Source organism: Onychostruthus taczanowskii, unplaced genomic scaffold (assembly GCF_017590055.1).
Source record: "Onychostruthus taczanowskii isolate IOZ18803 unplaced genomic scaffold, ASM1759005v1 scaffold107, whole genome shotgun sequence".
NCBI lineage: Eukaryota > Metazoa > Chordata > Aves > Passeriformes > Passeridae > Onychostruthus > Onychostruthus taczanowskii.
The window spans coordinates 2,263,580-2,286,594 of record NW_024497297.1 but is presented as its reverse complement, the minus strand read 5'-3'; the positions used below and the strand labels follow the sequence as shown (position 1 = coordinate 2,286,594).

The 23,015-nt window shown below is 49.6% G+C and overlaps 2 protein-coding genes across 2 annotated transcripts; both read right to left on the bottom strand.

Annotated features, from left to right (window-relative positions):
* Positions 1-5,945: 5,945 nt before the first annotated feature.
* Positions 5,946-11,247, bottom strand: LOC121342864 (keratin, type II cytoskeletal 5-like). Its single transcript, XM_041417594.1, has 9 exons — positions 10,546-11,247; positions 9,488-9,708; positions 8,601-8,661; positions 7,985-8,080; positions 7,714-7,878; positions 7,470-7,595; positions 6,949-7,169; positions 6,802-6,836; positions 5,946-6,439 (listed from the first exon to the last, which is right to left on the bottom strand). The coding sequence occupies exons 1-9, from the start codon at positions 11,245-11,247 to the stop codon at positions 5,946-5,948; spliced, it is 2,121 nt and encodes a 706-aa protein (XP_041273528.1).
* A 4,829-nt stretch (positions 11,248-16,076) lies between these two features.
* On the bottom strand, positions 16,077-22,727 carry LOC121342872 (keratin, type II cytoskeletal 4-like). The gene is made up of 9 exons (XM_041417608.1): positions 22,182-22,727; positions 20,831-21,045; positions 19,739-19,799; positions 19,369-19,464; positions 18,469-18,633; positions 17,865-17,990; positions 17,092-17,312; positions 16,595-16,623; positions 16,077-16,480 (listed from the first exon to the last, which is right to left on the bottom strand). The coding sequence occupies exons 1-9, from the start codon at positions 22,725-22,727 to the stop codon at positions 16,077-16,079; spliced, it is 1,863 nt and encodes a 620-aa protein (XP_041273542.1).
* Positions 22,728-23,015: the final 288 nt, after the last annotated feature.

Sequence of the window (23,015 nt, the reverse complement as noted above, 5' to 3'; positions counted from 1 at the left end):
GGCTGGTTCAGTTGGGAAGACAAAGAGTAGGAGAGAGGAAAACTGAAAAAGGCTGCGCAGCAGGAAAAGAGCAGAGGGCAATGGAGACAGAAACCCCTGTAATGGGAGAGCTTGGGAGCCTCCTCTTTTATCTGCTTGGAAAACTTGGCACGGGAATTCAGAACTTGACGTGCCTTGCAGCAACTTGCCTTGTCAAACACACCTCGGCTATGGCAAGGCGCTGAAAAATGCATTGTTTGCAGGCAGGAAAGTAACGGCGAGAGGGAGCTCCCCCCTCCACCAAAGCCGCCGCTCTGAGTCATGGAATTAGCATTGAATGGGACGAGGTCTGCACTCGGGGCAGGATGCAACATGATTCCCAAGACCCTGGGAGCCGCTTTCCCTCAGGCGAGACAAGGACTTGCTCGCTTGAGCAAAGCGAAGATTTTGCAAGTCGCATTTTCAGGTTTAACACGTTGCATAGGCAAGAAAAATAGGGGCTTTTCCAAGGTTTCCAGCTCTGTGACTGGCCATGCGTGTCCTGTTGTTGGCTTAAGAAAGTTTGGTCTGAAGGTGGTTTTAATGATCACTGCTGACATTGTGCTTTTTTTTTAATATTCAAGTTTGATTTTTTTTTTTTTTTTCCTGGATCTAAATGGTCATGGGCTTGAGTAGATGAACTGAGTGGAAGTTGTGTCATGGCAGTATTTTCTGGGGTCTTACCAAAAATCATCTACCCTCATTCCAGGGGCACCTGGGGAATTAGTTAACACAATTTTGAAAGACAGCAAATAAATGCTTTTTCCAAAATCACATCAAAATAGATTAAATAGTACTTTCCTTAATAGAGACTTATAAAATACTACTAAAAAGCTGCTTGAAGTTATTGTGGTTCTATAGTACCTCCTTGTCAGACTCAGGGTTCAAAAGCTCCATCTGAAGTGGTATTTTTATCACTTTTTCTGCCTCTCTCCGCCCCCCCCCTTATATTTATCCAACAGTTTCCATGTCACTGCTGGCTCTAAAAGATGTTCTGTGGAGGGGAATTCACCCACTTTCCTTCCCAGCCTCTCCTTCACTCCACTGAGATCACACAGTTGGAAAAACTTTCTAAAATAACTCTTGCCTCTTGATGTTGCCACTGGGTGAAACCTTGCAGGAGTTTCAACCACCACAATGAATCTGGGTTGTGTAAAGGCTTGAGAGATGGGGTGCCTTCTCTTGTGTCCATGAAGAGCTGGACACGAGATACAGGAGAAGAAATCCCCTCATTCCCACTCAAAATGCCTCCCCAAATACTTTTGTGAACTGGATTCTGTCCACTGACCAAGGCTGCCCACCTTGGCCAGGTAAAGTAATAGTGAAAGACAGAGAGATGAGACCCTGAGCAGCTCAACCAAAAAAATTCCCAAATTCATCTACGTGAGCAAAAAGTGCAGAAGCTCAATCCAAAAGGAGGAGTTTAAGCGGATCGGCTGCGTCTCAGAGCTTGTTTGTGTTGATGTGTTTCCAACCACTGCTTTTTTTCTGTCTGGGAACTTGAAAGAGCCTGAGCAGGAGGGGTTTGGTTGGGTTTCGTTTGGTTTGGTTGGGTTTGGTTTGATTGGGTTTTGTCTCCTTGCAATCAGCAGCACTCCCAACTCCCATCTCCTTGGGACGCTCCCGATTCCGATAGTGAGTCACCACGGGCGCGATCGGAGCTGATCCCCAAACAGGCTGATCCAAAATCCCTCCCGCGACCGGGAGGCGGCTGGGCTGTAGCAAGGGGGTGCTCTCACCCCGGGAGTGGAGATGTGGGAATAACCTACTGGAAACGCAGCGTTTTGCTGGGAAAACTTCACCCCTGGCTCCATCCAAACCCAGCGGCTCCTGATTTCACAGCAGCAGCAACCTCAGCCATGAGACCTCTGGGCGCTGAAAATAACACAGTGATACTGAAAATAAATAAACTCTGCTCCAAGCATGGCAGATCCATGGAGATTTGCTTTCTTATGCCTGCCCATGTGAACTGGCACAACTGTGCCAGGAGCCTGCGGACGGGGGCCAAGCAGGGAACTTGCCTTTGACTCCCAAATTGCTTATGCAAAGTCACACCTGGGAACAGGAGCACAGGTTTTAATTAAAGTAGAGGGAAAGGATTCATGTGGAAGGCAATCATTACTTCCCCAGCTCTTCTAGGAAAGCCTGTGTTGCTGCAGACAATGGCAATTAAGTTGACTATTACAAAGGATTTGGAAAAGCAAAGAAAAGGATGGTTTAGGCACCAAAACAAGGAAAATTCTTGTGGAATCTCACGGTCACTCACAGTTTCCTTTCTCGGTTTGTGTCGCTCACATGTAGTGTCCCACTGAATGTGCTGAGGGCTGCAGGGTGGCTGTGCTGGCCCCTCAGGTGGGACAGTTCCCTGTGGAGAGGCAGGACATGTCATGGGGGGTTGTGTGGAGGGTGAAGGCACTGCAGAGAAAGGGGAGGAGGAACAGGGCTCCTGTCTGCAGGAGCTGCCTCTGAGCTCTGATTTGCTATTTTTTTCAGAAGGGACTGGATAAAAGATGTTAAAAACTCTCCAGGCTGGTTCAGGTTGTGTTGTCATGAACTGTGTTAAATCCTCACACCCAACCTGTGCAATTTGGCGAGGTCAGAAATTGAGGTTACTCAGAGTTTATTTTTAACCTTCACTGATTTTTTGACCTGTCTGCAACATCCTCTGGACAGCAGAGACTGAGGAGTCTTGGTGGATGACAGTCAAGGATGACATGAGCCAGCAGTGCTCATGATCAGAAAGAATGGAATTCTCAATGGAATCCTGGGATGCCTCGGGAAAAGCATGGCCAGCAGGTCAGGGAGGGGATCTTGCCCCTCTACTTGGCCCTGGTGGGACCACGTTTGGAGTGATGTGTTCTGCTCTGAACTCTACAGTTCCAGAAGGACAAGGAGCTTCTGGAGAGGGTCCAGTGGAAGCCACAAAGATGATGAGAGGTCTGAAGCATCTCTTTGATGAGGAGAAATGGCAGGAGCTGGGCATGATCAGTCTGGAGAAGAGGGGACTGAGAGAGGATCCCAGAAATCATAAGAATATCCAAATGTCCATTAAAATATCTCATTTGAGAGGGTCTCTCATCAATCCATGCCAACATCTCCAAGGGGTGGAAAGAGGATGGTGTCAGACTGTTCAGTGATGCCCAGTGACAGGACAAGGATCCCAGAATCCCTGAGGTGAAAATCCTATTCTAGGATCATGGAGTCCCATCTGTGCCTGATCCCCACCTCATCACCAGCCCAGAGCACTGCGAGCCACATCCTCTCATCCCCTGGACACCTTTAGGGATGGCGATTCTACCACCTCCCTGGGCAGGGAGAAATCATGGCCATAAACCAGAACACAAGAAATTCTACCCCAACATGAGGAAGAATTTCTTTCCACGGAGGTGGCAGAGTCCTGGAAGAGCTGCCCTGGGAGGGCACGGATTGTCCCTCTCTGGAGACATTCCAAGCCCACCTGGACACCCTCCAGTGTCACCTGCTCCAGGTGTCTGCCTTGGCAGGGGGTTGGACTGTATGAGCTCCAGAGGGCTCTTCCAACCCCAGCTATTCTGGGGTTCTGGGACTCTGAGTCTGGTTTTATCCCTGGACTTAGTCTTTCACTGAGGTTCCTTTGATTTCCTGGGCAAAGGGGATGAGATGTTTCTGTGTTTTGATGCACCTGGGTTTGAGAAAGATTTTGCTGAAACGTCTCCTTTGAACTTGCCAGGACACGCTGGCATGTCTGCTCCTGCTCCTTCCCCTGTTCCTGCTCCTTCCCCTTTTCCTGCTCCTTCCCAGGTTCTGCCCGGAGTTATGCAGGGCCAGGATGTTGCAAGGTCAGGGCAGAGGAAAGCATCTGGACCTTTAAAATTCAATAGGGGCTTTGCAATAAAGTTGGGCTGAGGGTTTTTTCTCCACTTTTTCTTTGTTTTATTCTCCTTTTGCAATGACTGACTGAAATATCTGCATCAGTGCTGTTGTTGTGCTCCAGCACCCATCCCCAATGCAGATCTTCCAGATAAAGCCTCCCCAAGAGCCCTGCAGACACTTGGGTTTGCTCTGGCTTTTTAAGGAAGCAAAAATTGAATCCTGAGGTTTTACCTGGATGCCCCAAACCCTCCCTTGCATGGAAGAAAATATTTTGGATTAATCCAAATAAGTTAAGAAATGAATGGTGATTAATTATCTTGTCTCTTATGGATAAACCTCCACCCTCCTTCTCTTCCTCCTCTTTCTCCCCCAGTTTTCTCCAATTCTTCAATTTATTTTGTGACAACCAATTTCAAGATTTTCATTATAATTTAATCAGAATTTCAAAGCTTTTCCCTGGAAGTAAAAAAAATATGCCTCCAGCTCATTCTGATGAAGGTTGGAAATATTTTCTATTGCTGGTTCTGGTTTAGAATAAAAAGAACAAATAAATTAAAATGTGGTTTTATTGGACACATTCCAAACAGAGAGAGGAAGGGAAACACCGAGTCGCATCACTATTATGGAAGTATAAAAAGCTGCAATTTTCTTTTTTAATGGTGCTTTCCGAAAATAAAAAGACACAGTGGAAGTCCAGAGGAGTAAATTCCATAGAGGAGTAAATTCCACCAGAAAAAGGGGAAATAGATTTGGGATGCTGGAGTTCCTTTGGGATCCTGCTCTCGACTGCCCTGTTTCCCACACACTGAGCTGGAACCTGCTGCACTTCCCAGTTTCCCAAAGGTCTTTCTTGTGGCAGAGGAACCCACACAGAAAAGAGATGCTGGAATTCCCCCAGGAGCTGTGGACATGGCCCTTCAGGCAGCTTTTCCAGTGTGATTTTTGCAGTCTCAGACTTTTCACACCTGCTGCAACCAAGACTGTGGGGAAAGAGAGCAGGACATAGGTTGCTGGAGGATTTGGGAATTTTTGAAGACATTCCAGCAATACCTTGCATGGTACAGGACAGAAACCCCATTTAACAGCAAGCACTGATCTTGCTTTTGAAGAACTCGTTGTGTCAGACATTATTTAGAATTTTAAAATCCCATAATTTAGAAAACAAGTCCTTTTTTATAGGTTCTGGATCAATCACTGGTGAATCCTCTGACAAAAACCATCCCCAATGTTACATGTAAAGGCCACTGTGGAAAACTCATTTAAGAAGAGAAAGGACAGGAACAGGAGAGTGATTTGGGAAAAGCTTTTTGATAAGCTTGTGGCACACTGAATTCTCGTCTGTGGGTAGAGGGATCTCAGGTTGCTGCTCCAACATTAGTGCTACAATCCCTGGTCAGGCTCAAGTGCCTGAGCTGACTCAGCAGCAAAACTTGGCAATATCTGGAAGAATCACATCTTTCAAAACTTGGCTGTGAATGGAGGAAAGAGGGATTTTCCATCTCACCAGAGTGACTCAGAATGAAGACAATTTTAAGAGGGACATCACAAGCCACTGCCTGGGATCTTTGAGTAGCCTCCAGGGGTATTTCTAGACAGCAGAAAAATAACCCAGACCTCTGATGCAGATGAGCTTGTCTTGTGAAGGAGAGAGTTGGGCTCATTCCAGCAGTGAAGGCAAAGCAGGGTGAGCGAAACACACATTCCCAGCCCACCCCTGGGCTTCTGGGATGAAGGAGCCAGAACTGAGCTAAAACCTTCCCTGCCATTTGCTCTGTTTTAGATGATGGCTGTGGGTGGCCACAATCGCAAACTTCTTGGCCTTATTAAAAACAAATGGAAAACCAAAACAATTCCCCATTTAGAACAATCACTTAGGCCCATGTTTTCCTTTAACTCTCGTTCCAGGGACTTGGAGAGCTCTGGTTTCTGTGTGTTCCACTGCTTTTCTTGACCCGATATCCAAATGCGTGAGAACTACAGAGCAGGAGCAGGGCAGGGGCAGCTGGAAGGGTGGAGGTGAGGGAGAATGGTGGGCAGGAGGAACAGAGGAGCCATGGGAGGGTCTGGGCTTGGCTTTACTCGGGCTCTGTGGCATTCTTCAGGCTTTGGCTTTTTATGCTCTTTTTGCTCGAGGAGGTTTTGGAGACAATTTTCACACCTGGATTGGTGCCTTTTGCACTTCCAGAGCTGAAATTCCCTCCACTGGTGCTCAGGGCGCTGCTGCCACCCCCGGCATGGCTGTAGCTGCCAGCAGAGCCCAGACTACTCCCTCCTCCAAATCCACCTCCAAGACCACCTCCAGCCCCGAGTCCAAGTCCTCCTCCGCTTCCAAAACCGTAGCTTCCTCCTCCTCCTCCTCCTCCACCGCCAGCTCCAAGACCGAAACTGCTCCCGCCACCTCCTCCAAGGCCAAAACCATTTCCAACACCTCCTCCAAGACCAAAGCTGCTTCCACCACCGCCTCCAAGGCCAAAACCACTTCCGCCGCCTCCTCCACTCAGGCTCAGTCCACCAAATCCTCCTCCTAAGCCAGTTCCACCAGAAATGCCAGAGCTGGAGCTGATGACTGCTGCAAGGAAAAGCAACCAGAGGGTTGGATATCTGCTTGGCAGCCATGGAATCTGGGATGGGATGGGATGGGATGGGTGGGATGGGATGGGATGGGATGGGATGGGATGGGATGGGATGGGAGGGGCACTCCAGGGAAGGGGCAGCTACAGCTTCTCTGGGGAGTCACCCAGTTCCAGGAAGCACCATCATCAGGACCTTGACCCACAGGACTCAAACCCAACTTTCATCCCCTGCACAAGCCCATAATGACAGGGGAGGGCCCCAAAAGTCTTATGTGGGGCAAAACTTCCCTTTTCCCATGGTTTCTCCCAGGCCTTGTTCCCAAAGCCAAACTTTGGGATCTAGAACTATCATACTTACAGTAGCTGATGGGGTTCAGTCCCTCCCCACTGAGCCTGTTGGGGGATTAGAGAAGATTAGAGCAAAATTATGGATACAGGCAGAAGAACCAATCTCTGATGGGAAAAGTGATAGTCACTACTATCCCCACGAGGATTTTGCTCCCACCTGCTCTCCTCGCCCTCCAGCAGCTTCCTGTAGGTCGCAATCTCGATGTCCAGGGCCAGCTTGACGTTCATGAGCTCCTGGTACTCCCGGAGCTGCCGGGCCATGTCAGCCTTGGCTTTCTGCAGGGCGTCTTCCAGGTCAATCATCTTTGCCTTGGCGTCCTTGAGGGCCATCTCCCCGCGCTCCTCAGAGTCTCCGATGGCCGTCTGCAGGGTGGCACACTGCAAGGGATGGGGGGGCTTGGAAAGCTGCTCTTCCCTTTGGATGAGAGTCACCCAAGGAAGAAACCCCTTCTGGCTGGGTCATTCATGGAAAATGTTCCAGCTGAGCTAACATGGCTGGAGTTAAAATGCCAGGCTGGCAAGTATGACCTAATAGTTAAATTTTACAGTGTGAAACCCTTTCCAGGAGGGAATTCAACACCTTTAACGAGGCTGGAAAAGTCCCTGACCAGCAAAGCTGAGCTGTGGTATTGAGGGACAACAGAATGGGGCTCTGTTGGCTCCTTTTGCCATTCCTACCTGGTTCCTTGTGTTCTCTATCTCAGAGCGGATCCTCTGGATGAGCCGGTTGAGCTCTGAGATTTCACCCTTCGTGTTGCGCAGGTCATCACCGTGTTTCCCAGCCGTGGCCTGCAGCTCCTCAAACTGATGTGAGAAGGAAGACGTAACCTGAACCGTCTGAGGTGTCTGGCTGGACAAGACGTGGCTCAAACAGCCCCTCTTAGGGGCAGCAGGGATTTTGTGTGGCATTGGGTCAGCTCACCTTGGTTTGGTACCAAGCCTCGGCCTCGGCACGGCTCCGGTTGGCGATCTCCTCGTACTGAGCTTTGACTTCGGCAATGATGCTGCTCAGGTCCAGGTCCCGGTTGTTGTCCATGGACAGGATGACAGCAGTGTCGGACACTTGAGCACTGAGCTGGGCCAGCTCCTGTGGGAAGCACACGGGAGCTGCACTTACCTCTCCCAACCCTCAGAGTGGTGGCATTCCCCAGCCAAGGACAATGGCAGGACAGGAATCGGGGATTTGTCCATACCGCCTCGTAGAGGGCTCGAAGGAAGTTGAGTTCATCACTGAGGGCATCCACCTTGGCCTCCAGCTCCACCTTGTTCATGTAAGCAGCATCCACATCCTGGAAAAGAGCAGCTGTGGGGACACCTGTGGCACCTGGATCCTCTTCTCAGCCAGGAAGAAATTCCTAGCCACAGCCAAGAAACGGCCAAGCCTGGAGACGAGGCTGCCCCTTTCCCTGCTGCCTGGTAGAGAATGCTTGGCACATCCCACTGGAAGACCACCAAGATGGCATCTCTTGCCCCAGAAAAGTGCTTTGTGTAATTTTGAAGTGGATAATGAGGGAGGTCCTGGCTCTTTGGCCTTGGTACCTGGGATTCTCAAGCATGACTGATCCCCTTTGTCTCTACATGGTCTGTTTTGCACCTGTGTGTGTTGTGGGACCGGACAGGGAGGAGATTTTCCTTCCTTCCTACAAGCCACTCTATTCCTTTCCCGTAATACCATGAAAAAATGGTGATTTAAAATCCTTCTAAGGATGAGGATACAGCTCCATGAGGTCTTCCACCCCTCAGGATATTCCCAGTTTATGCAATGGTTGGGGTTGGCTCAGCATCTGCAGCACCTCCTGTCTCACCCACCTTCTTGAGCACCACAAATTCATTCTCTGCTGCTGTGCGCCGGTTGATTTCCTCTTCATATCTACAGGGATAAAGGGAAAGAGGTGCTGGATCAGACCTTGGGAAGAAGAACAGGTAGTACTGCAAAGTGATCTGGACTGGGGGTGGCATCTCCAAATCAGCCTCCTGGGAACTGTCCAGGTCCAACATGTGAGATTTCCCTTTCTCAAAAGGCTGAAAGGACATTTTTGACTTAATGCAGATGGAACAAGGAAGGTAAAGCTGGTTTAGAGGATTTTCCTTTGCAACAGCTATCACAAGGTGCTGTGTGCTGTGTGCTGGCTGAATCTCCATTTTTTAATGGGAAAAATGTTGATGGACCCTTTTTGGTGCTGTTGAGGAAAATGGGTCCTGCAGGGAGAGATACCTCTGAGCAGGGGGTATTGAAGGTGATTAGTGATGTTCTGTGTTACAGGTTGGAGCATAAACTGGAGACACTTTTTCCCCTTTCCTAGAGAAATTTCCATTAATACTTCAGTTTGGATGTTTGACTTTCAGAAATTGAAAGTTTTGACATGAATTATAGAACCATGGAATTACAGAATCATAGAACCACAGAATCATAGAATTATAGAATCACAGAATCCTGGAATTACAGAATTATAGAATCACAGATTCAGCTGAGTTGGAAAGGACCCATGAGGATCCTTGAGTCCAACTCCTGTCCCTGCACAGGACACCCCACCAATCCCATCCTGTGCCTGAGAGCATGGTCCAAACACTGCTGGAGCTCTGGCAGCCATGGGACCATTCCCTGGGGAGCCTGGGAAGTGCCTAACAACCCTCTGGGTGAAAATTCCTGCTGCTCAATGTTCAGCTGAACCGTTTACACCCCATTTCACACTCACTTGTTTTTGAAGTCCTCCACGAGGTCCTGCATGTTCTTTAGCTCCCCATCCATGCGTCCCCGCTCATTGAGCAGGTTGGCCAACTGCCGCCGCAGATTGTTGATGTAGGCCTCGAACAGCGGGTCCAGGTTGCTCTTGCTGGAATTGTTTTTTTGGCCTTGCTCCTGCAGAAGGGTCCATTTGGTCTCCAGCACCTTGTTCTGCTGCTCCAGAAAGCGAACCTGAGCGTTGGGAAGCAGAAGAGGCTTAGGCAGAAGATACCTGTGAGCTGACAGCCAATATTCAACACTGGCAGTGATGCATGGCAGGAGCCAAAGGATTCCTGAGCTAAGAGTTTCCAAGCTGAGAATATCCTCTGGATTATCCAGGGCTATGTTAGCCCAACTTGTAGCTGAGCAAATCCACCCTCAGTGGACAGTTCTTTTCAGAGACAATTTGATTGAGGAAGCCAACGAGCAATGGTAAGAAAATTTGGGTTCAGCTCTTTCTTCACCAGACAGTGAAGTTCTTCTTTCAAAGAATGCCCTCTGGGGTTTCTTTCTTTGCAAGATATATATCTTTCTTCATTAAAGCCAAGGTCTGAGTACTAATGCTAAAAGGCTTAATTACCTTTCCTTTTGCTCACACATACAACATATTTGTCCAATTAAAAGCCGAGGAAGGACTTGAGTGGTTGAGTCAATTGAGTCAATATAAAAAGGATTTTATCTTGCAGGCAATAAACAACAAAGACCAAGACATCTGCTGTGATTGATTGCCCAGAGAGAGAGAGCTGGGTTGAGCCACTAGAGCTGGATCCAAAAGTGACTTAATCCATTTCAACTAATCTCTGTTATTTCCCAGGCACAAAACCTGGACCTAATCCCATTACTTCAATTTTCTTGTCTTGTTTTCTCCTCTGACAATGTTCAGAAGGACATTATTGTTTGAGAGAGTTAACAAAGACATGCAGGGAGGAAATGAGTGAAAGACTGGAGATCTCTGAAGTGATATTTTTGTACCTACTAGATCCTCACTCCCCCTCTACCACAGATCGACAGCACCCAATGAAGTCTCACCTTGTCGATGAAAGAAGCAAATTTGTTGTTGAGGGTCTTGATTTGCTCCTTCTCATCTTTCCGCACCTGTTGGATGTTTGGATCTATCTCCAGGTTCAGCGGTGCCAGGAGACTCTGGTTTACAGTCACTTCTTGGATTGTACCCACACCAGATGGCCCACCAGAAAATCCTGGGGGGTTCCTGCCACCACCCAGCCCCGCAGGGAATCCTCCCAGACCCCCCAGTCCACCAAAGCCAAGCCCTCCACCACCTCCATGACCACCACCATAGCCAAGCCCGCCAGCACCTCCACCAAAGCCAAATCCACCACCTCCACCACCAAGCCCCAGCCCAAGGCCACCACCACCAAATCCACCAGCTCCACCACTGCCAAGCCCACAGCCACCCCCTCCGCTGCCACCCCCCAGGCCAGAGCCAGCAGCTCCACTTCCAAAAGCAGCTCGGAAGCTGCTTCCAACCCCAATGGAAATCCTCTTGCTACCACCAAGGTTGTAGAGGCTCCTGCTGCCAAAACCTCCACCACCGCCAGAACTGCCACCACCACCTCCTCCAATGAGCCTCCCAAAGCCACCTCCTCCTCCTCCTGATCGTGCCACAGACACAGAGCTAAAGCCACCCCTGTTGCTGCTGGGAATTATGGCCGAGGCAGCACTGTAGGATCGGCCTCCACCTCCTGCCCTCATGCTGAGTGTCCGATTCATCGCGGCAGCAGAGAAGGGCTCCACGCAGCCAGAGAGACTCTGCAGCTCTCTGAGGAAAGCAAATACAGGTGCCCCTTTTATCCCCCAGGGATCTGGGCTTGGCTGCATGGAAGTCCAGTGATCAATTTAGTGCCTTCATGGTTTTGACATGCCAGGAGGCAGCTGTCTCTCTGAGACTTGTTAAACCCTGATTGCACCCAAACACACCTCCTGGGGCTGGATCTGCTCAGCTGGAAGAGTTATCTAACACCCAGATTTCTCGCAGGGAGAGCTCAGCCTGATGCAAAACCTCTGTCTCCTTGCAGAGATGAGTTATTTTATTTTGTATTATTTTGCCTAACCCTGGAAGTGTCTGAGGCCAGGTTGCGAGGGGTTTGGAGCAACCTGGGTTAATGCAAGGTGTCCCTGCCCATAGAGGGGATGGAATGAGATGGTCTTTGAGATTCCTTCCAACCCAAACCATTCTGGGATTCCATGATTCTATAATTTCCTTACTGTGAAAGAAAATAAATTTTAAATGTTATAAAGCCAGAAATAATGTCTTGGAATCCCAATTCTACTTAAAAGATGCAGCACATCAACACAGAGATCAGTGGAGAATCCTATGGACTAACTCAAGTGAAAGACAGTGGGAACAAAATGGTTAAATCTGAACAAAAATAATTCATGGGGTTTCTTCACCTGAAGGCAGAAAGCAGCTTGATGTTCATGAAGCTGACATCACTTCTGGGACTCTAACTTATCCAGTTTGTGGTTCCTACTCCCTGGGCAGGGACCATCTCTTTCGTTTGACTTGACAAAGAAGTCCTGATCAAGTTTTCCTCTTTCTCCTTTCCAGATGTAAATACCACCTCAAATTTTGCCCATTTGTATTCAGTATTTAGCCTATGGCAGGCTTTGTGGCTTTTCCTCTGGATATTTGCATTTCCAGAGGACAACTCTATTCCACACAGAGGCTGTGTTGTAATTTCTCCAGCTAGCTGATGATGTGATTGATGCATTTTCACCTTGACCTAAAAACCATTTCAAAAAAAGAGGCAGATTTTCTCAAAAACTCTCTGCCCAGCTCTGTGGAATGATGTCATTTGCCCACGTTAGGATGTAGTCAGTCCTGAGTTTTTTGCTCTCTCTAGCTCTGATTTCTTTTAAAGACCTTTGAACCTTCCATCCAAAATGCTGCCAAAAGAGGATTTAACCAGCATTAAAAATACTCCCACAAATTCTCCTTATTTTGCTTCCTGGAGTCCTTGGGAAAAAAGATAAATTCAACAGGGTGTGGTGACATTTTCTGGCATCTCAGACTTTGTGGAACTGCACTGTTGAGAGTATTTTATCCCTTGCATGCCAGAGCTCAGCTGGTTTTCAGCATGGGGCTGCCCTGGTGGCTTTGCCTGAATTCTGCAGGTCTGGAGCTTAAATATATTTACAGGACAGGACTCTACTTGTCTTTCAAAACACATCCCTGTGCCCCAGAGCTACAAAACCATTAAAGAGCTAAAATCCCACTGGCTTCTCTGGAAGAACATTTAAACAGGTGCTACTGAATACAGAAGACCAAATATCTGATTATCGCTGAACAAATGCTGCTGGGCAGGCTCGAATGGGAGAGCTGGGGCACTGAAAGAGAATTTCCCTTTGCAGTGAGAAATTATTCCAGGATGGTGCAAGTCAGCTTGTTTCTTTTTGGAAAATGTGGGTCTGAACCTGGAATGTCACTTGAAATTCATGAGCATCCATTGCCTCAGTGGTTTGCATAAAATTCAAAGCCAGGGTGCGATGGGAAAATGAGATTTTTTCTTCATGGTTCCTTGACCCCAGTAAAGGCAGCTTGTCCTGAAGCTGAAGAACGGGTTCAGATCAGATGTTAGAGCTGAATGAATGTAATGGGATTAAAGGTGGGGCTGCCAAGAAGAAAGAGGGAATTGTCACTTCAGGCTCCCACACTTTTCTCCCCGCGGCTCGTTATCCACAGGGTATGTGAGCGAGGCAAAGGCCACCTGAAAAATGCTCTCTTTCCTTCCTGGGGTGGTTGGTGGTGTGGAGGAGCCAAGGGCTGGGGCTCCAAACCCAGAGGCAGATGTGGCATTTTCATGTCTGTTTAGATCAACTCTGCCAGGCTCTGGGCTCAAGCTGAAAGAGGGAAAGTCAAAGTTAAATATATGGAAGAAATTCCTCCCTGAGAGGGTGAGGAGACCCCTGGAATGGATTTCCCAGAGAAGCTGTGGCTGCCTCATCCCTCAAAGGGTCCAAGGCTAGGCTGAATGGGACTTGGAGCAACCTGGGACAGTGGAAGTTGTCCCTGGCCATCGCAGGGGGTGGAATGAGATGGTTTATGAGAGCCTTCTAACCCAACCATTCTGTGAATCCATAGTTTTGGACTCTATCAATTTACAAAAGGGTCTGTTCAGATTTACACTGTGCAGGATTTGACCTCCATCCACCCCAAACCCACATTCCTGGTTTTTTTTCTCCCAAAATACCCTGATCTACATGAACATCTTCAAGCAGGCAGAAGCAAACATGGCTTTTGCAATAGCTGGGAGTTGAGGACAAGGATGATTAAAGGTTTTTTCCCAGAAATGCAAGAGTTGCCAGACTGCTTTTGCCCCCTGGGGAGCTGGCTGGTGTTTGGTGTTCAGGTATTGCTTTGCAGGGAGATGATCAACATAAATTATGAGCTGTTGGGGCACTGGAAGCTTCTTGTTTTGGGTGTTTCTGCTTGGTATTTACATAGAAATGAGATGGAGCCTGAGTCGTGTTCATGGAGCAGAAAAGATGAAGACGTTTCCAATAACAGCTTTAGCAGAGTAACTTTTGCTTTCTCACCAAGGGCTGACCCGCTTGGCTTTCACACCCCCCAGTGAACTGTGGCATTTATTAAAACAGAATTAGTGCTCTGCTCCCTGCTGATCACATCCAATATACCACGAGGGGAGCCAGAATGCCCAGTGCTGGGAGAGCAGCAAAAGCCAGAGCTCATCCCATGCTGGGTTCATTCCCATCCCACCAGCAAGGACAGACTGACTCTGGGATGGGGGCTGAGCTCATCCTCCAGCCCTGCAGAGGTCGAGGGAAAGAAGCCATGAGTCAGCAGGGAAGTCTTGGAAGCAGAGTGGGCCATGGGGGAATAAATTCCAGCCCCTGGTTCTTGGTGAGCCTTTCATGGGCACATGAACCTGCCCACACCCTATGCTGCTCCAGGCTGGACACAGGGATTTCTCCAAGGGTGATGCAGAGCTGGCTCAGGGGCTGTTGGCTGTACCACAGGGAGCTGTGGGAAGGGAGGAGCTGCAGGGCTGGCTTGTTTTCCTGTGATTCCAGCTGTCCATCCAGCTGGGCTGAGCTGTCACCATGGCAAGATCCTCCCAGCCAAGTTATAGAGATCCATCAGGGGGTCACTGTCCAGGGGAATTGGGAGCCCTGCAGAAGTCCAGGAGTGTTGGGACAACACTCAAGCATCTGGTGGGACTTTTGGGGTGTCCTGTGCAGGGCCAGGACTGGGATTCAATGATCCTTGTGGGTCCCTTCCCACCCAGAATACTCCATAATTCTATGAAACTCATAGAGAAAAGGAGAGGACTATGTGTTTTCTCCTAAATCCCAGTTTCCTAAAATTGTGAGAGAGGGTTTTCCCACCCTGGAAGGGATGACGGAGGGGCATGTCTACCCACATCTCCAGACCCTGATTTTTGTGTGAGTTCACATATTTTAAGGAATGTGGTGGTTGAGGAAGAAGCCCCTGGTGCTGCATTTTGGGAAACTGCACTTTGCTCTTACTTCTAAAATCAACCCACTCTCGTGAGAGGGTTTCATAGGCGTGGTGTGGGATTATTTTCTTGTTCCTCTCACAGCTGGTTCTCACTGATTTCCTTAAACAAAGGCATGGCTGCCTTTTTATTCCATCTCCAGAAATCCCAGACACTGTGAGAGATCCCAAGCAAACTGCATACCCACAGATGGTTAAATAACCTCTTTTCCAGACTTCCTTGTGGCCACACTAATCAGTGGATGGAATAAAGGTATGCAAAGGTGCTTCAGGAAGGAGAGCAGACAAAACCTTCTTGAAGCTCCAAACTCCACCTATTTGGAGACTCAGGTTTGAGGAAATTTCTTTGATTTGCAATATGAGGGAGGGAAATAAAGCCCAGGCAGTGCAGCATGAATTATGCATGGAGTTTATTGAAGGTACAGCTGAAAGTCTGGAGTAAGCGAAGGGTAATAACTCTGTTCACTTACACATGAAAAGCTTTAACTCTGTCTATTGCACACAGGAAAAACAACACATGCATTTAACTACAGAAATATAAGGTGCTCATTGGGGTGTAATTAAAATCTGCTCTACCAAACACAATGTAGCAAGCTGGACCAATTTGCATAAGCATTCCCAACCCTCTTGTAAACAGGAAAAATTGGATTTTCTTCTGTCATTAAAGAAGTAAATTACAGCTGCAGCTTTGTCTTGGACAATTAAATTGTGGCTTCTCTCTCTGAAGTTGGGATGACCAAATTTTTCATCCTTTTGCAATAGCTGCATTAGAAGTCTCTGCTGGAAAGGGGTCAAGCAGGGAAGGGTGACTGAAAAGCCAAGATGATGAGTGGAGACAGGGATAGTCTCTGAAATTAAAATCTCACCTGGCTGAGGGGGGCAGGGGGGAATTTCCCCCAAGAAATACATCAGGGAGAGGGTGGGTTTTGTCAGGCTAAGGGTTTAGGCAGAGCGATGTCCTAGCGCATGGTTGTGTGATCCCTGTGGCTGTCAGAGGGAGGGGGAATACTGTTTTATTGCAGAAATGCTGATTATTATAAAATCTGCCGGGCCCCGCCGGTCTCTACCGGGTCGTCCTGACCACGCGCACGGCTGTGCTGAAGCGGTTGCCGCAGACCCCCGGGGTCCCGGGGATGAGCACGGCCCCGGGGCCGCACTGCTCCACCCCCGCGCACACCACGTTGCCCAGGTTGCCCAGGTTGCCCAGGTTGCCCATCCCGGCGGCGCACTGGACTCCGTCCACCCCAGTGAGCACTTCCCTCCCCACGCAGCTGACCGCGCTCCTGGCCCCGAACCCTGCCCCGACCTTGGGGACGCAATCCACGCTCCGGGTGCTGAACCCGGCGTTGCCGAAGGACGAGACCATGCCCAGCCCCGCGCCGGCCGCTCCGGTCTTCACGGTGCATTTGCCTCCGATTCCAGACAGGGACCGGCACTCCCCGACCGTGCCCCCGCCGCTGACCACGGCTGCGGGAGCAAAACAGGCTCGGTCACGCCCAGAGCAGCGAAAACCCGGCTTAAAAGGAGCTTTACAAGCTTAAAAAGCTTGTAAGGAAATCAAGACGGGGTTCATTAACTCACCTACGCTCACAGGGTTGCCGGTGCATATCCTGTCAAGGAAAGAAATGTCTCAGAGATGTTTTTAGGGACATATTTCTCAAATTCACAGGCAAATAGAGCCCAGCCACTACCTCCTTAGAAACCTGACATTCCTTCGACTCTTTAGGTGCACCCTGCTGAGAGGTGCTTGTTCTAATTGCCCACCAAAGCACTGCAGGGTTGGGTCCCTAATTCCACGGTCACACTAATATCCCATCCTCTTTTTGGATGAGAGTGTGATCCCCTCTGCATCCAGTGGGAGGGAAAAGGGACCTCTGCAGCCCTGGGTGCAGGATTTCTTTCTCCTCCCCTTGTATTTTCGTGATCATCCTTACAAGGTGCATCCAGGGCTGCTCCTACCCCCAGTGGGAGGGAAAAGGGACCCTGCTCCCCTCTGCAGCCCTGGGTGCAGGATTTCTTTCTCCTCCCCTTGTATTTTCGTGATCATCCTTACAAGGTGCATCCAGGGCTGCTCCTACCTGCTCTCTTCTCCCTCCAGCAGCGTCCTGTATGTGGCAATCTCAATGTCCAGGGCCAGCTTGACATTGAGCAGCTCCTGGTAGTCCCTGAGCAGACAGGCCATCTTGTCCTTGGCCTGCTGCAGAGCTGTCTGCAGGTCAACCAGCTTCTGCCGGGCATCCTTGAGGGCGCAGTCTCCTCGTTGCTCGGCATCACAGATGGCTGTCTGCAGGGCTGAGATCTGGGGACAGCCACAGGAGGACATTCCCACAAAGCTTCAGTCAAGTAAGGTAAAGCCCATCCAGTCCCATCTCCTGCCAAGGGCAGGAATACCTTCCACTAGCCTGGGCTGCTCTAAGCCACATCTAACCTGGCCTTGGACACTTCCAGGCACAATTCCTCTGGGCAAGAAGGCAGCCAAGGGTGATATTAAGGGTTATCTCCACAGTGTTGCTCATATATTTCTCAGCCAGGAAGCACCAGAGAGCTAAGATTTAGGCTGAACTTGTGGTGACCAAGCTATTTGGGATGAAGAGGATGGGATCTGTTGGCTGCAGCCTGGTGGGAACCCACAGCAAACACTTATTCGGGTACTGCCAAACCAACGCACTTCTTATTTGCAAAGTGAGAAATAAATCTGCTTTTTTTGTGTTCATGAGCAGCAGATGAGAAGTTAAAATAGACCTAATCTGGGGCAGGGGGTTCTTTGCAGCTCCACAGGGTGGGAGCTGGTAGGACAATGCCCTTTGACGGAGGAGCTGCACTCCCAGGTGGATCCATCCCTTGGTCCTACCTGTTTCTTCACGTTGTCCGACTCACACTGCAGCTTCTGGATCATCCTGTTGAGCTCAGCAATCTCGCTCTGGTTGTTCCTCAGGTCATCACAGAACTTGCCCCGGCTGCTGTGGAGTTCCTCCAGCTGTTGCACGGGAAGGGGATGATGTCAATGCACCCAAATCCCCCTTCCCAGGGCCCCCACCTTCCTGGGAGGTGGAAATCTCTGCAGCTGCACCAGGGTCGGTGTCCCCAGGGCACCACCCAGACATGGCCTCAGTCTGGATAAGGCAAGAGTCTCAGGGGAGTCCTGGACTTGCTGATCTTGGAGGTCTTTTCCAGACTCAAGGTTCTATGATTTGCCCTTTGGGAAGTAATGATGCTCCTCAGAGTGCACAAAGGGGATATCTCTGAACACTCTGATCTGCTCTGCTTGTACTGAAATGTCTCAAACCACACTTTTAAAGTTGGTTTGTGTTTGGGGTTTTTTTGGTACAACTTTCTTAAGCAAACTGAAGCCAATACACAGTCTGAGACAGGTTAAAGTTGCATCATGGAGGATGGGAATGGTCTCGGGAATGGTCTCAGAAGTGGTCTGTCACAGAAATTCATGGAATACTCACCCTGGTTTGGTAGAAAGCCTCCACCTCGGCCTTGCTCTTCTGGGCAATCTCCTCGTAGCAGCACTCCACGCTTTTGATGATGCCCTCCATGTCCAGGTCCCGGCTGTTGTCCATTTGCACGATGACAGAAGTGTCACAGAGCTGACAGTCCAGCTGAGCCCTCTCCTGCAGGACCAGAGCATCAGTTCCATTCCCTCAACCAGCCCCAGCCAGGCCACCAGCAACCCCAGCCAGGGGGGTCTGGTTGGAGGAGGTTCTCCCCTGAACTCCCCACATAGGGTTTTCCAGTTGGCTGACTTGTGTGTCCAGCAAGACCTGGCAGCTGGGACCTGTTTTGGTGGCACAACATGGGATGGCTACGTGCAGTTCGCTAAGGAAGGGTGGGGAATCCTGATGAAGCAAGCCACTTCTGCATTCCTGGCTGTGCCAGTGCTCTCCTGGATTGGGAATCCTCATGTTCTTTGAGCCCCACTGACCCCTGCTGAGGGGGTTTAGCTCAAAAAGGTGTCAATGCAAAGTGTCCCCTCTGTGTTTTGTTAAAAACTTGTGGAATTTTAAGCAGAAGTGTTATTTTCATAAAAATATTTTGACTACTGAAAAAAAAAAGTGCTAGAAACATTTGGTCAACCCAGGGATGGTTTGGACTAGAATTTGAGAGGTTTTCAGGCAAAATATCCCTCCCCTTGTGGGCAGCAAAGTAGCAACCAAGACACTCTTTGCCTTCCCAAAGTAGGTGTGACAGCATTGTTATCAAATACATCTAAAAGACATAGTTTTGGGCTGCAATTCCAGGATTTTCAGAAAAAACACCTTTCCCTTCACTCTTGGTGTAAGACTTGGGTGGGGAGGGCAGGAGATGATGCCTCACCCCAGGGGGCAGATTGGGCCAGGAGCTCTTACCTCGGCATAGATGCACTTCAGGAACTCCAGCTGCTGCCGCAGGAGACCCACCCTCACCTCCAGCTCCTCCTTGGTCAGGTAGAGACAATCCACATCCTGGAGAGATACCAGGAATTTGGTGAAAAGAGGTGAAGTAACGACTGTGGCAAATCCCAGGTTTTCTTTAGATTAGGAGAAAACCCCACTATTTCCAGCCCTTAGCACTATGTGGGTTTGGGCTTCATGTCCTGTAAACCTCAGAGGGGCCCTCCAGATTCCTTGGGTTGTCTCAATTTTGGGACGTCACACTATGCCATGGTGCCAGGACCCCCCACTTCTCCCACTGACCCCAGGCCCAGGGTTTGCCCACCCTTATCTGGCTCTGACTCACCTTCTTGAGCACCACAAATTCATTCTCTGCTGCTGTGCGCTTGTTGATCTCATCTTCATACCTGCAGGAAAGCAGAGCAGGGGATGCTGAGCCCTGGGGGTCCCATCTCCATCATCCAACCATCCAGTGCAGACCGTGGGAAATGAGACTTCACTTTGCACCTCATTTTTTATCATTGTTTTTCCTTCATTGCTGTTTCTTACCCCCTCACTGGGTTTTACTCAGCAGTTTTAGCCATGCCAATGGTTTGGGTGGCTGGAGTCAGAGGACAGAAAATCCAGCCAAACCACCAGAAATGCAAAGCTGGAGGCTTGGGTTGCTGCTTCCAGCCCTTCTGCTTTGTGAGATGTTTTTCCAAAGCATCCAGGACTGTGCTCAGAGTGTTTATGGGGAGACTGGCCAAAATGCCCCAGGGGAAGTTCAGGAGCTTGAGCAACCTGTGAAACTCCAGGATGCAGGGGGAGCACAGTCAGGGCATAATGAATCAGTAATTGGGACCTGCAAGAACTTTCACAAGATGCTGATTCTGTGAGTTGACCGGTTCGATGGTGGCTCAGCAAGAAAATAGCATCTGAAATTATGAACTCTGGGGAAAGTTGATCCAGTGACCTTTGTGGCTTAGAAGAGCACACGGAGAGATATTAAGGAGTATCTACAGCTTAGATTAAAGAAAAGAAATTCCCACATTCCCTCTGGGAAGAGAGAATGAATCCCAACATGATGTGGGTAAAGAGTGGAGTGGAGAAAATTGGCTGAGGGTTTTGTTTGTTTTGTGGGAATGGATGGCACTGGGGAAAACACAGGCACAAGTGGTGGGGAGATTTGATATGGCAAACCACAGGGCTGTACAGGAGGCAGAGGAAGAGTGGTTTCTTATCCTGCTCCATAAGAAAACTGGGCTTGAAAACATTTCCCAGTCCATCTCCAGTGCAGCACTGGATGCCCAGTGCAGGAAACTTGCCCAGTACTGTGGTGCCTTGCCCCGTGCCCCAGTTTTTTGATCCAACCAGTGCAATTTCCTTAGATTCACACTCAGAGACACCACCCAGCCCAGCAACATCCACGTCTGCAGCTTCCCTGTGTGTGACTTACTTGCACTTGAACTCCTGAACCAGGTCCCGCAGGCACCGCTCCTCGTTCTCCAGCCGCTCACGCTCCCCCATCACACACTCCAGCTGCTTCCTCAGGTTGCAGATGAAGTTCTCAAACACAGGTTCCAAGTTTCTCCGGGATGCTGGGAGCACATACTGCTGCAGCAGCTCCCACTTGGTGGTCAGCACCTTGTTCTGCTGCTCCAGCAACCGCACCTGGACAGGGAAGAGATGGGAGACTCAGGTTCTCCTGTCCCAGGGCTTCTGTACTTCCCAAAGGGAAAAGGGAAAATCAGATCTGAATTGCAAATGGTCAGGTGCTGCTGTCTCAGGGGATTGAGTGGGACCAGCATCTTCTCTGAGCTAAACTGGTCCCACCCAGGACTCGAATCTCAGGCTGAGCAACATCAGTGCCTTCACTCTGCATGAAGGCCAAGCCTGGGTTCAGCCAATGCTTGCTCAGCCAGACACCTCCACTCCTCCCCCAGAACTGGATCCTCGGCCTCCCGATGGGCCCAGGGCAGTAACAAGTCTTTCTCAGCACTAAAAGCTCCATCCAGGAGCTCATTGGGATGCATCTGATTTAAACTCCAATCGTGGATACTTATCATGCCTTTCCATTTCTAGATTAAAGGGCTCTCTAGGAGCTTGATGGGTCATGAATAAGTCATTTCACAAATGGGAAGAAGCAGGAGTTGCTGCTCCTGGGTGGATTCAGTTTTTCCGGTTGCAGAACAACTCTCCAGGAAAATCAAAATCAGATGAGACAGAGCAGATTTTCTTTGCTGTTTGAAAAATTCTTTCCCATAACAGCTCTCTAAACAACCATGAAAACCCTTAAATGTAGCCAAGAAAAAATGATAAATTACATCTTTTTAGGAAATCACCAAATCATTTTGTACACAGAGTGGAGGGACAGAGAAATTAAAATAGTTCCTCCCATTTTAGTTAAATTCATCCTTCTACATCACCTTCATGAAACACAAACTATCTTAAGAATGCAGAAGTCCTTTGGAGTTTATAGATTTGTGAGAGCAACATCAGATTATACACTTGAAATAAAATTTCCTATCCTTCAGTGTCTTCATCTCATCACTTACAGGTTTGGGTTTACTATATCCCTGGAGCTGGTCCTGACCACTTTAGTAGGTTGGTGACCATCCAAAGGTACAACACTGGTGGTGTTGTCTTGGTGAAAGGCTAAAATCCAGAGGGTCTCCAGGCCAGGACCACCATGCCTCATAAGAAATGTTTAAATACCAGGGCACCAGGAGAAATAGCTCCCCATGTTGTTTCTGGGACATGCACCCTTTGGAGCTGAGGGACACGGGGTGGGGAAAGCAGGGTCTCACCTTGTCGATGAAACAGGCAAACTGGTTGTTGAGGTTCTTGATCTGCTCCTTCTCGTGGGTCCGCACTTGGCACTCCTCGGGGTCCACGCCCACGCACAGGGGCTTGAGGAGCTCTGGGTGGATGCTGACGCCGCGAATCCCCTCGGACCTTCCTCCGCCGAGGCCAATGCTGATGCCACCGCCGTAGCCCCCCATGGCCACGCCATCCCCCAGGCCTCTGTAGCTGCCCAGGCCCCCGAAGCTCGCACAGTTCCCAAAGCCCACGACGGTGCCAAAGCGGCCCCCGCCGTAAGCGACGCCGCAGCGCCCGACACCGGCACCGCCGTAGACGCCGCTGCGGCAGCTCCCACCGAAGGAAATCCTTTGCCCTCTGCCCAGGTCACAGACACTGCGGCTGCTGAAGCCACCGATCCCACACCTCCGTCCCACGGTCTGGCAGACGGAGGCCGAGCTGCTGTTGGCCCTGCCCAGGCCGCAGACGGCGGATGCCGAGGAAAAGCCTCGTCTTCCCAGGATGGAGCCAGAGGTGTAGCACTGTCGGCTCATGGTGGCTGGGGTGGGTGGGTGGTGACGGCGACGCGGAGGAGCAAGACAGGAGCAGGGACTGGAAGAAGGAGATCTCCTTTAGCTCCTCTGAGGCAGAGCCCTTCTCCTTATATACATTTCAGGAGGTGCCTCAGATGCAAAAATTTAATTTATCCACTGGGTTTGGTCTGCCTGGCAGCAAGGAATGGCTTCCAACATTTTAAACCCACAGCAAACACTTCTATCTCATATGAAATAATGTGGAAATTAAAATAAACTGCTTTGCTTGCAAGCTTCAGTTTCAGGACT

What these genes read in the sequence shown, in the direction of transcription:
- LOC121342864 (XM_041417594.1), bottom strand. Translation starts at nt 11,247, where the DNA reads ATGAATCGGACACTCAGCATGAGGGCAGGAGGTGGAGGCCGATCCTAC. An exon ending in TTGCTTCTTTCATCGACAAG is followed by an intron (nt 9,709 to 10,545) that starts GTGAGACTTCAT and finishes CCCAACGCTCAG; the next exon opens with GTTCGCTTTCTGGAGCAGCA. An exon ending in TAGAGAACACAAGGAACCAG is followed by an intron (nt 7,170 to 7,469) that starts GTAGGAATGGCA and finishes CATCCCTTGCAG; the next exon opens with TGTGCCACCCTGCAGACGGC.
- LOC121342872 (XM_041417608.1), bottom strand. Translation starts at nt 22,727, where the DNA reads ATGAGCCGACAGTGCTACACCTCTGGCTCCATCCTGGGAAGACGAGGC. An exon ending in AGGCTTTCTACCAAACCAGG is followed by an intron (nt 17,991 to 18,468) that starts GTGAGTATTCCA and finishes CCCGTGCAACAG; the next exon opens with CTGGAGGAACTCCACAGCAG. An exon ending in CTGGAGGGAGAAGAGAGCAG is followed by an intron (nt 16,624 to 17,091) that starts GTAGGAGCAGCC and finishes TTTCCTTGACAG; the next exon opens with GATATGCACCGGCAACCCTG.